Consider the following 15,495-nt stretch of genomic DNA (forward strand, 5'->3'; position numbering starts at 1 on the left):
GTTTTTATGTTTACTTTGTTTTTGTTTGCTTTTTGCATCTGTTTTTCCTCGCCTCGCTTGATATTGTTATTTGTAGTTTGTATTCATCTCCATGTACTTGTTGCTGGCATTTGCTGGGATTAGTGGCTGTTCTATTGGAGGTTTCCCCCCATATATACAGTTTGTTCCCCTTTTCTTTCTTATTCTCTTTATTTTCTCTCCCACTTTTTTTTTTTTTGCCTTTCCCAATTGCATTTTGGCACTCCTTTCTTTTTTTTTTTCTTTTCTTCTTCTTCTTTCTCTCCTATCCCCTAATTTGCCTTTCTCTGGTGGTCACCTTTATTTGGAGTTATTAATATCGTGAATACATTTCCGTTCAGTGCCTTGTGTGTGGTACCTGGTTGTGTTGTATTTTGTGCGTTTAAATCAACGCAGGAGAGAGAGAACAACATAACCAGACACCCAGAGAAGAGAGACCACTGGGAAACAAAGAAACAGCCCACATATGAAAGAAAAGCAGGCATCACCAGAAAAGGAAGTAAACGAAATGGAGGCAAGCAACCTGTCAGAGAAAGAATTCAGAGAAATGGTCATAAGGTGGCTGAAAAGAATGGAAGACAAATTCTACAATATGAGTAAGAACCAAGAGGAAATGAAGAAGAACCAAGAAGAAATAAAAAATAACATCGCTGCTGTAAAGAACTCAATAGAAAGCATCAAGAGTAGACTAGAAGAAGCAGAGGACCGCATCCGTGAGCTAGAAGACAAGATGGGAAAAAATACCCAAGTAGAGCAGCTTCTAGAAAAAAAAATTAAAAAGCAGGAGGAGAGCCTAAGGCAGGGGTGGGCAAACTTTTTGACTCGAGGGCCACAATGGGTTCTTAAACTGGACCGGAGGGCCGGGACAAAAGCATGGATGGACTGTTTGTGTGAACTAATATAAATTCAAAGTAAAGGAGCGGAGGGGAGAGCAAGAGAACCCTCCACTCATTCGGCCCCGCGGGCCGGATAGAACAGCTGAACGGGCCGGATCCGGCCCGCGGGCCGTAGTTTGCCCACGGCTGGCCTAAGGGAACTTTGGGACAACACGAAACAAAACAACATCCACATAATAGGGGTTCCAGAAGGAGAGGAAACTGAGCAAGGAATAGAAAACTTGTTTGAAGAAATAATGACAGAAAACTTCCCTGATGGGAGAGGATCCAAGATGGCGGCGTAGGTAAACACCTAAACTGCTGCCTCGCACAACAATTTCAAAACTACAACTAAAAGACAAAACGTCTATCACCCAGAACCACGGGAAATCTGGCTGAGCGGAAGTTCTACAACTAGAAGTAAAGAGCAAACAGCATTGAGGGGTGCACAAGCGCTGAAAAGCTGAGGTACAGAGGCGCGCGAATCAGGCTGGCGACGGGCGACTGGGAGCGCTGCTTTTTTCAACCCGAAGGGAGACAAGCTCCCAATTACTCCAAACTCCAGTTTCTGGGGAGACGCAGGGGACCCAAACTCCTACGGGGAGAAGCTGGACTGTCTGCCATGGGGTCGGAAAGTGAGGGAGACTTGCTTGCAGGGCTGCACGCAGGAATAATTGTTTATTGTGCTGGGGCTCGGGACGCAGGGACGCGGTCGGAGACGCAGAGCCAGCTTACTAGCAGCCATCTCTGTTTGCCACACCCTAGCCTAGTCATGCCCTGAGACCCTGCCCCATACAATCTACAAACCCACCCAAGCTCCAAGCAGCGGCTTTAGCATATGAATGACCTGCCCTATCGCAGCTTAACCTAGCAAACTTTCAGCCCAGGTCACACAGCTCCAAAACCTCCAAACCAAGCAAAGAGGAGAAAACTGTAGTTCTCGCTGTAGCGCCTGCTGGGTAGCCTCAGACAGTAGCTGACCTGCACCCCATTGGAGATCCAGAAGCCAGTGTACCTAGTGGTCAGTGTGAGACACCAGATTTCAACTCCTCACATCCATAAGTGACACATTCAAGAGGCAGACTCAGTGAGCACCAAAGCCCCACTGAAACAAGTCCTGCACCATAAGCGTGTCTCCAGCGCAGCAATTCTTCCATTATAGACACAGCGGGTCCTCACAGCCAATTGGCCTGGAGGTCAATTCCTCCCAGTGTACCAACAGCAGTCAAGGCTTAACTGCACCAAGACTTTACATTCAGCCCACAAAGGGGTGTACCAAAGGCGTCCACCTCAGGTGATTGGGGAGGCTGAGCTACTGGCCCCTATAGGTCACCTACCACACAAAGCCACTCCATCAACACAAGGAAGCAGCAAAATGCGGAGACAAAGAAACATGTCACGAATGAAAGAAATGGAGGAAAGCAAACTACTGGACAACATAGAGTTCAGAACCAGATTTATAAGGTTACTCAAGAATCTTGTAAAAACTGCTGAGGAACTTAGTGAGACCTTTAAGGATCTTAATGAGAATGCCAAAAAAATGGAAAAGGACCAGTCAGAAATTAAGCATACACTGTCTTAAATAAAGAATATACACAAACTCAACTGTAGATCAACGTACCCCAAGAAAAAAACCAAAGATCTGAAATATGAGGAAACAAAAAACACCCAACCAGAAAAACAAAAAGAAAAAATCCAAAAATATGAAGATAGTGTAAGGAGCCTCTGGGACAACTTTAAGCATACCAACATCTGAATTTTTGGGGTGCCAGAAGAAGACAGAGAGCAAAATATTGAAAACGTATTACAAAAAATAATGACAGAAAACTTTCCCGATCTGGTGAAAGAAATAGACTTACAAGTTCAGGAAGCGCACAGAACCCCATACAAGAGGAATCCAAAGAGGACCACACCAAGACATATCATAATTAAAATGCCAAGGGCAAAAGACAAAGAGAGAATCTTGAAAGCAGCAAGAGAAAAACAGTTAGTTACCTACAAGGGAGCACCCATACGACTGTCAGCTGATTTCTCGGCAGAAACTATGCAGGCCAGAAGGGAGTGGCAAGAAATATTCAAAGTGATGAACAGCAAGAACCTACAACCAAGATTACTCTACCCAGCAAAGCTATCATTCAGAATTGAAGGTCAGATAAAGAGCTTCACAGGCAAGAAAAAGCTAAAGGAGTTCATCACCACCAAACCAGGATTACATGAAATGCTGAAGGGTATTCTTTAAGAAGAAGAAGAAGAAGAAGAAGAAGAAAAAGGTAAAGATAAAAATTATGAACAACAAAATCATATCAAATACATACCTACCAACAAGTGAATCTAAAAATCAAGTGAATAAAAAATCTGAAGAACAGAATGGACTGGTGAATATAATATAATCAGGGACATAGAAAGGGAGTGGACTGACAATTCTCAGGGGGAAGGGGGTGTGAGGGGTGCGGGAAGAGATTGGACAAAAATCTTACACCTATGGATGAAGACAGTGGCGGGGGGTAAGGGCATGGGGTGGGGTGGGGAATCAGGTGGAGGGGAGCTATGGGGGAAAAAAAAGGAACACCTGTAATAATCTGAACCATAAAGATTTATTAAAAAAAAAAAAAAAGAAAGAAAACTTCCCTGATATAGGGAAGAAAAAACCCACACAAATCCAAGAAGCTCGCAGAATCCCAAGCAAAATGAACCCCAAAAGACCGACACCAAGGCACATTTTAATTAAATTGGCAAACACCAACGACAAAGTAAGAATCTTAAAAGCGGCCAGAGAGAGACAGAAAGTTACCTACAAAGGAACCCCCATCAGATTAGCGACTGATTTCTCAACAGAAACTCATCAGGCCAGAAGGGAATGGAATGAAATATACAAAGTCATGCAAAGGAAGGGTCTTGAATCCAAGAATACTGTAACCAGCAAAGCTAGCAATCAAAATTGAAGGTGAAATCAGGAGCTTCACAGACAAAAAAGGACTAAGGGAATTTATTACCACCAAACCAGCAATGCAAGAAATGCTAAAAGGTCTGTTGTAAAAAAAAAAAAAAAAATAGAAAGCAAAGAAGGAACACAGGGGTAAAGAATAAAAATGGCGACAAATAAGTACCTATCAATAATAACTTCAAATGTAAATGGATTAAATGTCCCAATCAAAAGACATAGGGTAACAGACTGGATAAGAAAACATGACCCATATATCTGCTGTCTACAAGAAACCCACCTCAGAAAAAAAGATGCACACAGACTGAGGGTGAAGGGATGGGAAAATGTTTTTCAGGCGAATGGAACTGAAAAAAAAGCTGGGGTAGCAATACTTATATCTGACAAATTAAATCTCAAAGTGAAGGACATAACAAGAGATAAGGAAGGCCACTTCATAATACTGAAGGGAGCAATCCAACAAGAAGAAATAACTCTGGTAAACATACATGCACCCAATACAGGAGCACCCAAATACATAAAAACACTTCTGGAGGATATCAAGGGAGAGATTGGCAGCAATACAATCATAGTAGGAGACTTTAATACCCCACTATCACCATTGGACAAATCCTCTAAACAAAAAATCAGCAAAGAAACATCAATCCTAAATGACTCACTAGACCAGATGGAATTAATTGACATCTTCAGAACATTTCACCCCAAAGCCACAGAATATACATTCTTCTCAAGTGCACATGGGTCATTTTCAAAGATAGACCATATGTTGGGTCATAGGCAAAGTCTCTTCAAATTCAAGAAGATAGAAATCATATCAAGCACCTTCTCAGACCACAGTGACAAAAAACTGGAAATCAACTACAATAAAAACAATCCAAAAAAATCAAACACATGGAGACTAAACAACATGCTATTAAACAATGACTGGCTGACCAGAGAGATTTAAAAAGAAATAAAAAACATCATGGAAACAAATGACAATGAAAACACAACAATCCAAAATCGATGGGACACAGCAAAAGAAGTCTTGAGAGGGAAGTTCATACCTCTACAAGCCTACTGCAAAAAACAAGAAACAATGGTAAGAAACTACCTAACCCTACAACTCAAAGAGTTAGAAAGAGAGCAACAAGAAAAGCCCAGTGTAAGCAGAAGGAAGGAAATAATAAAGATCAGAGTGGAGATAAATGACATTGAGACCAAAGAAACAATACAAAAGATCAACAAAACCAAGAGCTGGTTCTTTGAAAGGATAAACAAGATTGATGAACCTATAGCCAGGCTCACCAAGAAGCAAAGAGAGAGGACCCAAATAAACAAAATCAAAAATGAAAGAGGTGATATAACAACAGACCCCACCGAAATACAAAGGATTGTTAAGAAATACTATGAACAACTCTATTCCAACAAACTAGACAACCTGGAGGAAATGGACACATTCGTAGAAAAATACAACCTTCCAAAACTTACTCAGGAAGATTCTAAAAATCTCAATAGGCTGATAACTATGGAAGAAATTGAAGCAGTCATCAAAAAGCTTCCAGCAAACAAAAGCCCAGAGCCAGATGGCTTCACAGGGGGGTTTTACCAAACATTCAAGGAAGAACTAAAAACTATCCTCCTCAGACTATTCCAAAAAATTCAAGAGGAAGGAACACTTCCAAGCTCCTTCTATGAAGCCAGCATCACCCTAATACCAAAACCAGATAAAGACAACACAATGAAAGAGAATTACAGGCCAATATCCCTCATGAATGTAGATGCCAAAATCCTCAACAAAATTCTAGCAAATCGGATCCAGCAGTACATCAGAAAGATCATACACCATGACCAAGTAGGGTTTATCCCAGGAATGCAAGGATGGTTCAATATCCGAAAATCAATAAATGTGATACATCACATAAACAAATTGAAAGATAAAAATCACATAGTCATATCAATTGATGCAGAAAAAGCATTTGACAAAATCCAACACCCTTTCTTGATAAAAACTCTCAACAAGGTGGGAATAGAAGGATCATACCTCAACATAATAAAAGCTATATATGATAAACCCACAGCTAACATCATACTCAATGGGCAAAAGTTAAAACCATTTCCCCTAAGAACAGGAACAAGACAAGGATGCCCACTCTCACCACTCCTGTTTGACATAGTACTGGAAGTATTAGCCATTGCAATTAGACAAGAAGAAGAAATAAAAGGCATCCAAATTGGAAAAGAAGAAGTAAAGCTGTCCTTATTTGCAGATGACATGATATTGTACATAAAAAACCCGAAAGACTCTATCAAAAAACTAACAGACTTAATAAATGAATTCGGCAAGGTAGCAGGATACAAAATTAACGCCAAGAAATCTATGGCATTTCTATACACCAACAGTGAACCTACAGAAAGAGAGACTAAAAAAGCAATCCCATTTTCCATCGCACCAAAAAAATTAAGATACTTAGGAATAAACCTAACCAAGGAGGTAAAAGACCTATATGCGGAAAACTACAGGACACTGAAAAAAGAGATAGAGGAAGATGTAAACAGATGGAAGAACATACCATGTTCATGGATTAGTAGAATCAACATCATCAAAATGTCCATACTACCCAAAGCAATCTATAGATTCAATGCACTCCCCATTAAAATACCAACAGCATATTTCACAGACCTAGAAAGAACTCTCCAAAAATTCATCTGGAATAAAAAAAGACCCCGAATAGCCACAGCAATCCTGAGAAAGAAGAATAAAGTAGGAGGGATCTCAATACCAGATTTCAAGCTGTATTACAAAGCCACTGTCCTCAAAACAGCCTGGTACTGGCACAAGAACAGACATATAGATCAATGGAATAGAATAGAGAATCCAGATATCGACCCAAACCAATATGCGCAATTAATATTTGACAAAGGAGGCATGAGCATACAATGGAGTCAAGACAGTCTCTTCAATAAATGGTGTTGGGAAAATTGGACAGATACATGCAAAAAAATGAAACTAGATCACCAACTTACACCATACACAAAAATAAACTCAAAATGGATACAGGACTTAAATATAAGACGGGAAACCATAAAAATACTAGAGGAATCCACAGGCAGCAAAATCTCAGACATATGCCAAAAGAACTTTTTCAGTGATACTGCCCCTAGGGCAATGGAAGCCAAAGAGAAAATAAACAAATGGGACTACATCAAAATAAAAAGCTTTTGCACAGCAAAAGAAACCATCAACAAAACAACAAGAAACCCCACTGTATGGGAGAACATATTTACAAATGGTATCACTGATAAAGGTTTAATTTCCAACATCTACAGGCAGCTTATACAACTTAATAAAAGGAAGATAAATGATCCAATAAAAAAATGGGCAACGGACCTAAATAGAATCTTTTCGAAAGAAGACAGAAGGAAGGCCAAGAGACACATGAAAACATGCTCAAAGTCACTAATTATCCGAGAGATGCAAATCAAAACGACAATGCGATACCATCTCACACCTGTCAGAATGGCTATCATCAACAAATCAACAAACGACAAGTGTTGGCGAGGATGCGGAGAAAAAGGAACCCTCGTGCACTGCTGGTGGGAATGCAGACTGGTGCAGCCACTGTGGAGAACAGTATGGAGTCTCCTCAAAAAACTGAAAATGGAACTCCCATTTGACCCAGTAATCCCACTCCTAGGAATATATCCTAAGAAACCAGAAAGGATATATGCACCCCTATGTTCATAGCAGCACAATTTACAATAGCTAAGATTTGGAAACAGCCTAGGTGCCCGTCAGCAGATGACTGGATCAGAAAACTATGGTACATCTACACAATGGAATACTATGCTGCCATAAAAAAGAAAGAATTACTACCATTTGTAGACACCTGGATGGAATTAGAGAACATTATGCTAAGTGAAATAAGCCAGTCAATGAAAGAAAAATACCACATGATCTCACTCATTTAGGGATAATGAAAAACATTATAAACTGATGAACCAAAAGATAGTTACAGAGGCAGTAAAGCATCAAACAGAGTGTCTAATTACAGCAGTAAGTTTAGGGAGAGGTGGGGGAAATAAGAGATCAACTGAAGGACTTGTATGCATGCATATAAGAGTAACCAACGGATGCAAAACATTGGGGGGTGAGGGCAGGTATGGGAGTGGGGTGGGGGGGGCAATGGTAAGATATGTACACATATAATACCTTAATAAAAATTTGAAAAAATAAAAAATAAAAAATAAATAAAAATAAAATAAAAATTTTTAAAAAAGGAAAAAAAAAAAAAAAAATTCTAGCAAATTGGATCCAGCAATACATCAGAAAGATCATACACCATGACCAAGTAGGATTTATCCCAGGAATGCAAGGATGGTACAATATCCGCAAATCAATCAATGTGATACATCACATAAACAAATTGAGAGATAAAAATCACATAGTCATATCAATTGATGCAGAAAAAGCATTTGACAAAATCCAACACCCTTTCTTGATTAAAAGCCATTGCAATTAGACAAGAAGAAGAAATAAAAGGCATCCAAATTGGAAAAGAAGAAGTAAAGCTGTGGGAATAGAAGGATCATAACTCAACATAATAAATGCTGTATATGATAAACCCACAGCTAACATCATACTCCATGGGCAAAAACTAAAACCATTTCCCCTAAGAACAGGAACAAGACAGGGATGCCCACTCTCACCACTCCGGTTCGACATAGTACTGGAAGTATTAGCTATTGCAATTAGACAAGAATAAGAAATAAAAGGCATCCAAATTGGAAAAGAAGAAGTAAAGCTGTCCTTATTTGCAGATGACATGATATTGTACATAAAAAACCCGAAACACTCCATCAAAAAACTAATAGACTTAATAAATGAATTTGGCAATGTAGCAGGATACAAAATTGACACCAAGAAATCTATGGCATTTCTATACACCAATAGTGAACTTACAGAAAGAGAGACTATAAAAGCAATCCCATTTAACATCGCACAAAAAAATTAAGATACCTAGGAATAAACTTAACTAAGGAGGTAAAAGACCTATACGCGGAAAACTACAGGACACTGAAAAAAGAGATAGAGGAAGACATAAACAGATGGAAGAACATACCATGCTCATGGATTGGTAGAATCAACATCATTAAAATGTCCATACTACCCAAAGCAATCTATAGATTCAATGCACTCCCCATTAAAATACCAACGGCGCCCTAACCAGTTTGGCTCAGTGGATGGAGCGTCGGTCTGCAGACTGAAAGGTCCCGGGTTCGATTCCGGTCAAGGGCATGTACCTTGGTTGTGGGCACATCCCCAGTAGGAGGTGTGCAGGAGGCAGCTGATCGATGTTTCTCTCTCATCGATGTTTCTAACTCTCTATCCCTATCTCTTCCTCTCTGTAAAAAATCAATAAAATATATTTAAAAAAATAAATAAATAAATAAATAAAATAAAATAAAATACCAATGGCATATTTCACAGACCTAGAAAGAACTCTCCAAAAATTCATCTGGAATAAAAAAAGACCCTGAATAGCCACAGCAATCCTGAGAAAGAAGAACAAAGTAGGTGAGATCTCAATAACAGATTTCAAGCTGTATTACAAAGCCACTGTTCTCAAAACTGCCTGGTACTGGCACAAGAACAGACATATAGATCAATGGAATAGAAAAGAGAACCCAGAAATCGACCCAAATCACTACGCTCAATTAATATTTGACAAAGGAGGCATGAACATACAATGGAGTCAAGACAGTCTCTTCAATAAATGGTGTTGGGAAAATTGGACAGATATATGCAAAAAAAATGAAACTAGACCACCAACTTATACCATACACAAAAATAAACTCAAAATGGATCAAGGACTTAAACATACGACGAGAAACCATAAAAATACTAGAGGAATACACAGGCAGAAAAATCTCTGACATATGCCGAAGCAATTTCTTCACTGATACTGCTCCTAGGGCAATGGAAACTAAAGAGAAAATAAACAAATGGGACTACATCAAAATAAAAAGCTTTTGCACAGCAAAGGAGACCATCAAGAAAACAAGAAAGCCCACTGCATGGGAGAACATATTTGCCATTGATATCAACAATAAGGGTTTAATCTCCAACATTTACAGGGAACTCATGCAGCTTAACAAAAAGAAGATAAACAACCCAATCAAAAAATGGGCAACTGATCTAAATAGACACTTTTCAAAAGAAGATAGAAGGAAGGCCAAGAGACATATGAAAACCTGCTCAAAGTCACTAATCATCAGAGAGATGCAAATCAAAACAACAATGTGGCACCATCTCACACCTGTCAAAATGGCTATTATCAACAAATCAACAAATGACAAGTGCTGGCGAGGATGTGGAGAAAAAGGAACCCTCGTGCACTGCTGGTGAGAATGCCGACTGGTGCAGCCATTGTGGACAACAGTATGGAGTTTCCTCAAAAAACTAAAAATGGAACTCCCATTTGACCCAGTGATCCCACTTCTAGGAATATATCCCAAGAAACTAGAAACACCAATCAAAAAGGATATATGCACCCCTATGTTCATAGCAGCACAATTCACTATAGCTAAGATTTGGAAACAGCCTAAGTGCCCATCAGCAGATGAGTGAATTAAAAAACTGTGGTACATCTACACAATGGAATACTACACTGCGGTAAAAAAGGAGTTCTTACCATTTGCAACAACATGGATGGAGATGGAGAGCATTATGCTAAGTGAAATAAGCCAGGCAGAGAAAGATAAGTATCACATGATCTCACTCATTTGTGGAATATAATGAACAACATAAACTGATGAACAAAAATAGATCCAGAGACAGAGAAACATCAATCAGAACAACAAACCTCAGGGAAGGTAGGGGAGGGGGAGGGCAAGGGGGAGAGATCAACCAAAGGACTTATATGCATGCATGTAAGCCTAATCAATGGACACAGACAACAGGGGGGTGGGGGCATGAATGGGAGGTGGGGGATAATGCGGGAATAAGGATACATATGTAATACCTTAATCAATAAAGAAATTTTTTAAAAAAGAACAATGCTTCTATTACACCAAATTCTAGGAAACATGGACAAGACCTCTATATGTAACACTGCAAAACATTGAGAGAAATTAAAACCCTAATTAAATATAGAAATATACCACACTAATGGATCAGAAGATTCAATATTGTCAAGAATATAATCCTCCCCAAATTGATGTATAGATTCAATGCAATTCCAATCAAAATTCCAACAAATATTTGTGGAAATTTACAAACAGATTCTAAGATGTAAAAGGAAATGCAAAGGACCAATTATAAGTAAAACAAAAGGCAGTCTAGAAAAAGACCCATCCACACATACATGGTCACTCACTTTGTGACAAAGATGTCCCTACAGTGCAGTGGGTGAAAGGTTACTCTTTTCAATAAGTTGTGCTCAGCCATCTGAGGGTAAAAAACAATGAATCTTGACCCCTACCTGAGACCATATATAAAAATAAATTTTAAGCCAGTCATAGACCTAATATAAACCTAAATATGAACAGTAAAACAATAAAGCTTCAAGAAGGTAACAGAGGATTTCTTTAGTGGAACATAAAAATTTCTAATAACAAAACTAATAAACCGGGTTTTATTAAAATTAAGAACGTGTGTGTTCATCAAAAGATACCATTAACAGAATAAACATGCAAACTACAGAGTGAGAGAATACCTTTGCAATATAAAAAATCATCAGACTATATAAAGAACTCTTACAGATCAACATGAAAAATAGTCCAGATTAGAAATTGGACCAAAGAATTGAAAAGGGACTTCAAACAAGGATGTTCAAATGGCTAATTATATCTGAAAAAATACTCAACATCATTATTTATTGTAGAAACCTGTAGGAGACAGCCAATCAATGTTCTTTCTCATCAGTGTTTCTCTCCCTTTCCCTTCCTCTCTCTCTCTCTAAAAAAAAAAAAAAAAAAAAAAAATCAATAAAAAATGTTTGAAAAAAAGAAGCCAGACACAGAAGAAAATACTGATTTATAAATGTTCTAAAAACCTATTTGTGGTGATAAAGTCAGATTAATAGTTACCTTTTAGAGGAATTAGGGGCTGAGGGGACATAATAATTTCCCAGCATTTGGGATGAGGATAATATTCTAATTCTTGATCTGGGTGGTGGTTACACAAGCATGTTCACTTTGTAAACATTCTTCAAATTGAGTATTTAAGATTTGTGCCCTTTTCTATGAGTATATTATTCTTCAATAAAATGATTACTTTAAAGAGAAAACAACGCAACAAAAATGTTGCCATGGCTTAAAAACATTTGGGATTGCCTTAGAATTCTGCCACTAATAGTCTTTTAAAATCCTCAAGGTTGGTAAATTTTTAAACTTTGAAGGTAGTTTGATTTCTGATTCTCATCAAATCTCATTTGGAAATGAATCTGGGGAATGAGATGAGATAAAACCATCACTCTTTAAAAAGATAAAGACTTATGCTTTGAACATGCTTTTCTTGTGTGTTTTATAAAAATAAAATAAAAAAGCAAAATTAATCCCACATATTTCAGGGAATATGCAAGTAACAATACACCAGACTGGTGATTCTATATCTTATATAGCCATGACTCCCTGAAGGAGTTTAACATTCACTCTTCTAGAGCTGTAGTTTTTCCTTCAATTCTCTTAAAGAATTCAGTACTTTTCACTATCAATTTTGCTTGATCTCTCCTACCTACCTACCTCCATCCTACACACCCCAAACACACATACAAAAGAATCAATGGTCCATAAAATGTTCCTTCATGCCCTGACCAGTTTGGCTCAGTGGATAGAGCATCGGCCTGCAGACTGAAGGGTCCAGGTTCGATTCCGATCAAGAGCATGTACCTTGGTTGCAGGCACATCCCCAGTAGAGGGTGTGCAGGAGGCAGCTGATCGATGTTTCTCTCTCATCTATGTTTCTAACTCTCTATCCCTCTCCCTTCCTCTCTATAAAAAATCAATAAAATATATATTTTTTTAAAAATGTTCCTTCATGAAAATTATAGCATTTATTGCTTTATTTCTCCCATTTCAGAAGAACACAGTATGGAAGGGGAGAGGGTAACTTTACAGTAGAGAAATCTGACAAACTCTGCCTCTGCCAGGTGGTCAGGGTTAACATTAAGAGTGACATGTCATGTTGATAGGACCCACCCTTGATATGATGAGAATAGCACTGTACCTCTGTGATTTTCCTCCTAAAACCCATAACCCCAGCCTAATCATAGGAAAAACATCAAATTCCAATAGAGGGGCTTCCTACAATATTCCTGACCAGTATTCCTTAAAACTCTAAAGATCACCAAAAAAGAAAGAAAAGAAAAACATCTCTATTACTCAGAAGAGCTTATCTTCGATTCGGCCAAGAACCATTTTATGACTCTGACTTAACACTTTATCAAAAACCTACAGAGCTTCTTTAGAATTCAGCTTTCAATCTTCATAATGCCTTTCTATGAGAATGAAGAGAACACTTGCAGACTCAGCATGGACACTTAAGTGGCAACCACAAGAAACTATTTTTCAAGTCCATATTGGAAGATGTGCACTAGTACTTTAAAATTCAATTCAAAGTATGTTCATAGACAGAAATATCAAAAACTATGCTTAACAATGATAAGTGCCACTCCTGAATGCTAAGGAAATAAATAGTATTAGCAGATCCCTACTTAGTTAGAAATGCTTTTTTCCCATTTTTGGAGTATGCTGCAGAACCCTTTACTTACCTTTACCTAACTTCCTCTAATTCCATATATTCACTTACCTTTAATTTCACAAACTGCCATCTTTATACTTCCTTTGCTGCCTTTGCAAACATCATCTTGTGAATCATAGTAGGACAATATTCCATTATCTAAAACAAACCAACGAGGCTGCCAACCTACAAAATCATAAATAATGAAAAGTTAATAAAAAATTACTTTCATCACATAGAAAACTATGATTTCAAAACTTACCATCCATGTTATTTATTGGCTCTAAAATAACATTCTGACAATGAATTTTTTAAATGACAAGCCCTGCCCAAAATGTTCTGGCATCAATCTCCACTTTGTTGGGAGAGATTTCTGAGGAAATGTCTAGATCAGCATAAATATGGGGGGTAATACCTTTATTCTGGCTCACTACTTTCTCATTAACAACCCATAAGACCCATCCTCAAATACAGTGCTACCCTGGGTACAATATAAATGCCCCCTTCTTCCAAAAGGGAACAGAGTTGGGTTATGATATAATGGGGGGAAAGGGGGAGGGGGAACAGAAGACCTGGATTCTAGACCCAGCTCTACTACAATTCTTTAGTTGGATAACCTGGGACAAATCTTTTCATTTCAATAAATATCAAAAATGCCAAGTCTCGAGAGTGGACTGAACAAGAAGACCCCTTAGTTGCCACCTAGCTCTCTAATTCTACAATGTGACCTTCCCCTCTCTTATAAAATAAGTTTCCTAAGCAAGCTCCCTTGCATACAGTGAGTGCTGCTGGATGAATTCCAGTCTCTTACACAGAAGCAGCATAACCTGTGGTGAGCATAGATTCCCAACCACCCCTCTCTCCTTGCTCTGCTGCGGCACAGCTCTGGCAGAAATGATTCATTTAATTAGTATTTATTCAGAGACTACAGCACACAACTATCACTAACAAGAAGTTGGGGATGAGGATGATGGCCTTCCTCAGAGCTCAGCTCCCACTCTTGCAAGCCAAACTCAGTGTTCCCTGAAATCTTATTAAGCATGCTACTAATTTTTAACAGTTCACTGATTAGTAGCATGGTGACCATGTAGGAGGCAGTGTGACTGTCCCTGTTCTTTCTGTGACTATTAAATCATACTTCAGCCTGCTCATTTTGGACATAGCCTGCTATATAATTACTCAATTCCATTTTTCCAGGGCCAACTAGTACTAAGATAATGACAGATGGGGGAAGTTGTTCTTCATCCTATACAGACCCAGGATATACCTAGCCAAAAACTTTTACCTGTAACACTTTTGAAATGACAATGCTGAGTCATCATAAAAAGGTTAAATTTCACAGCAGGGAATGTCATAATACAGTTCAAAGAGATGGATATCCCCCAAAAAAGTTTTAATGCTTGGATAATTCTTTTTATGAAACACTATATTCCCTAATGAGGCCTAGCAAATTAGAAAGTAAGTTCTTTTGGTACATGAACTTTATCTGATTCATCACTGCATTCCCAGCACCTTCCTAGAATGGTGCCTGGTACAGACAGGTACTAACAAAAAACTGTATTGCTCAAGTGACTGATTGAATGATTAAATACCAGAAAAGTGAGATAGTGCATGTTATCCATGAGTATAGGTAAGGAGTATATTCATGAGTATGTTGTACTAAACATACATAGAAATAATAAAAACATTATCTTTCCAGACACTAATTCACCTTGGCAAACAAATTATAAGCAGTGTGAAAATACACTCCACCCCAGACCCTGTGTGATTCTGTAAGCTTGCAATATTGTGATTCAATGTTTTAAAACAAATACTGAGAAAAAGGATTCACTTAAAATTAATAGCAACTTGAAAAGTAGGCATGGTTAATTAATCGAAGACTCCTCTTTCTCTTCACACCTTTTTGAAGAAATACTTAATAAAACATCTCTAATTGATTC

General features: G+C 38.3%; 1 protein-coding gene across 1 annotated transcript in view; it reads right to left on the bottom strand.

The window, feature by feature from the left end:
- The window catches only part of PLEKHA3 (pleckstrin homology domain containing A3), a 33,978-nt gene that overhangs the window by 15,927 nt on the left and 2,556 nt on the right, over window positions 1-15,495 (bottom strand). The window contains exon 2 of the mRNA XM_080668881.1: window positions 13,625-13,741. Within this exon, the coding sequence (XP_080525007.1) occupies window positions 13,625-13,741 (117 nt within the window). The remainder of the gene's footprint in view (window positions 1-13,624; window positions 13,742-15,495) is intronic.

This window comes from Plecotus auritus, assembly GCF_963455305.1.
Source record: "Plecotus auritus genome assembly, chromosome: 5".
Lineage (NCBI taxonomy): Eukaryota > Metazoa > Chordata > Mammalia > Chiroptera > Vespertilionidae > Plecotus > Plecotus auritus.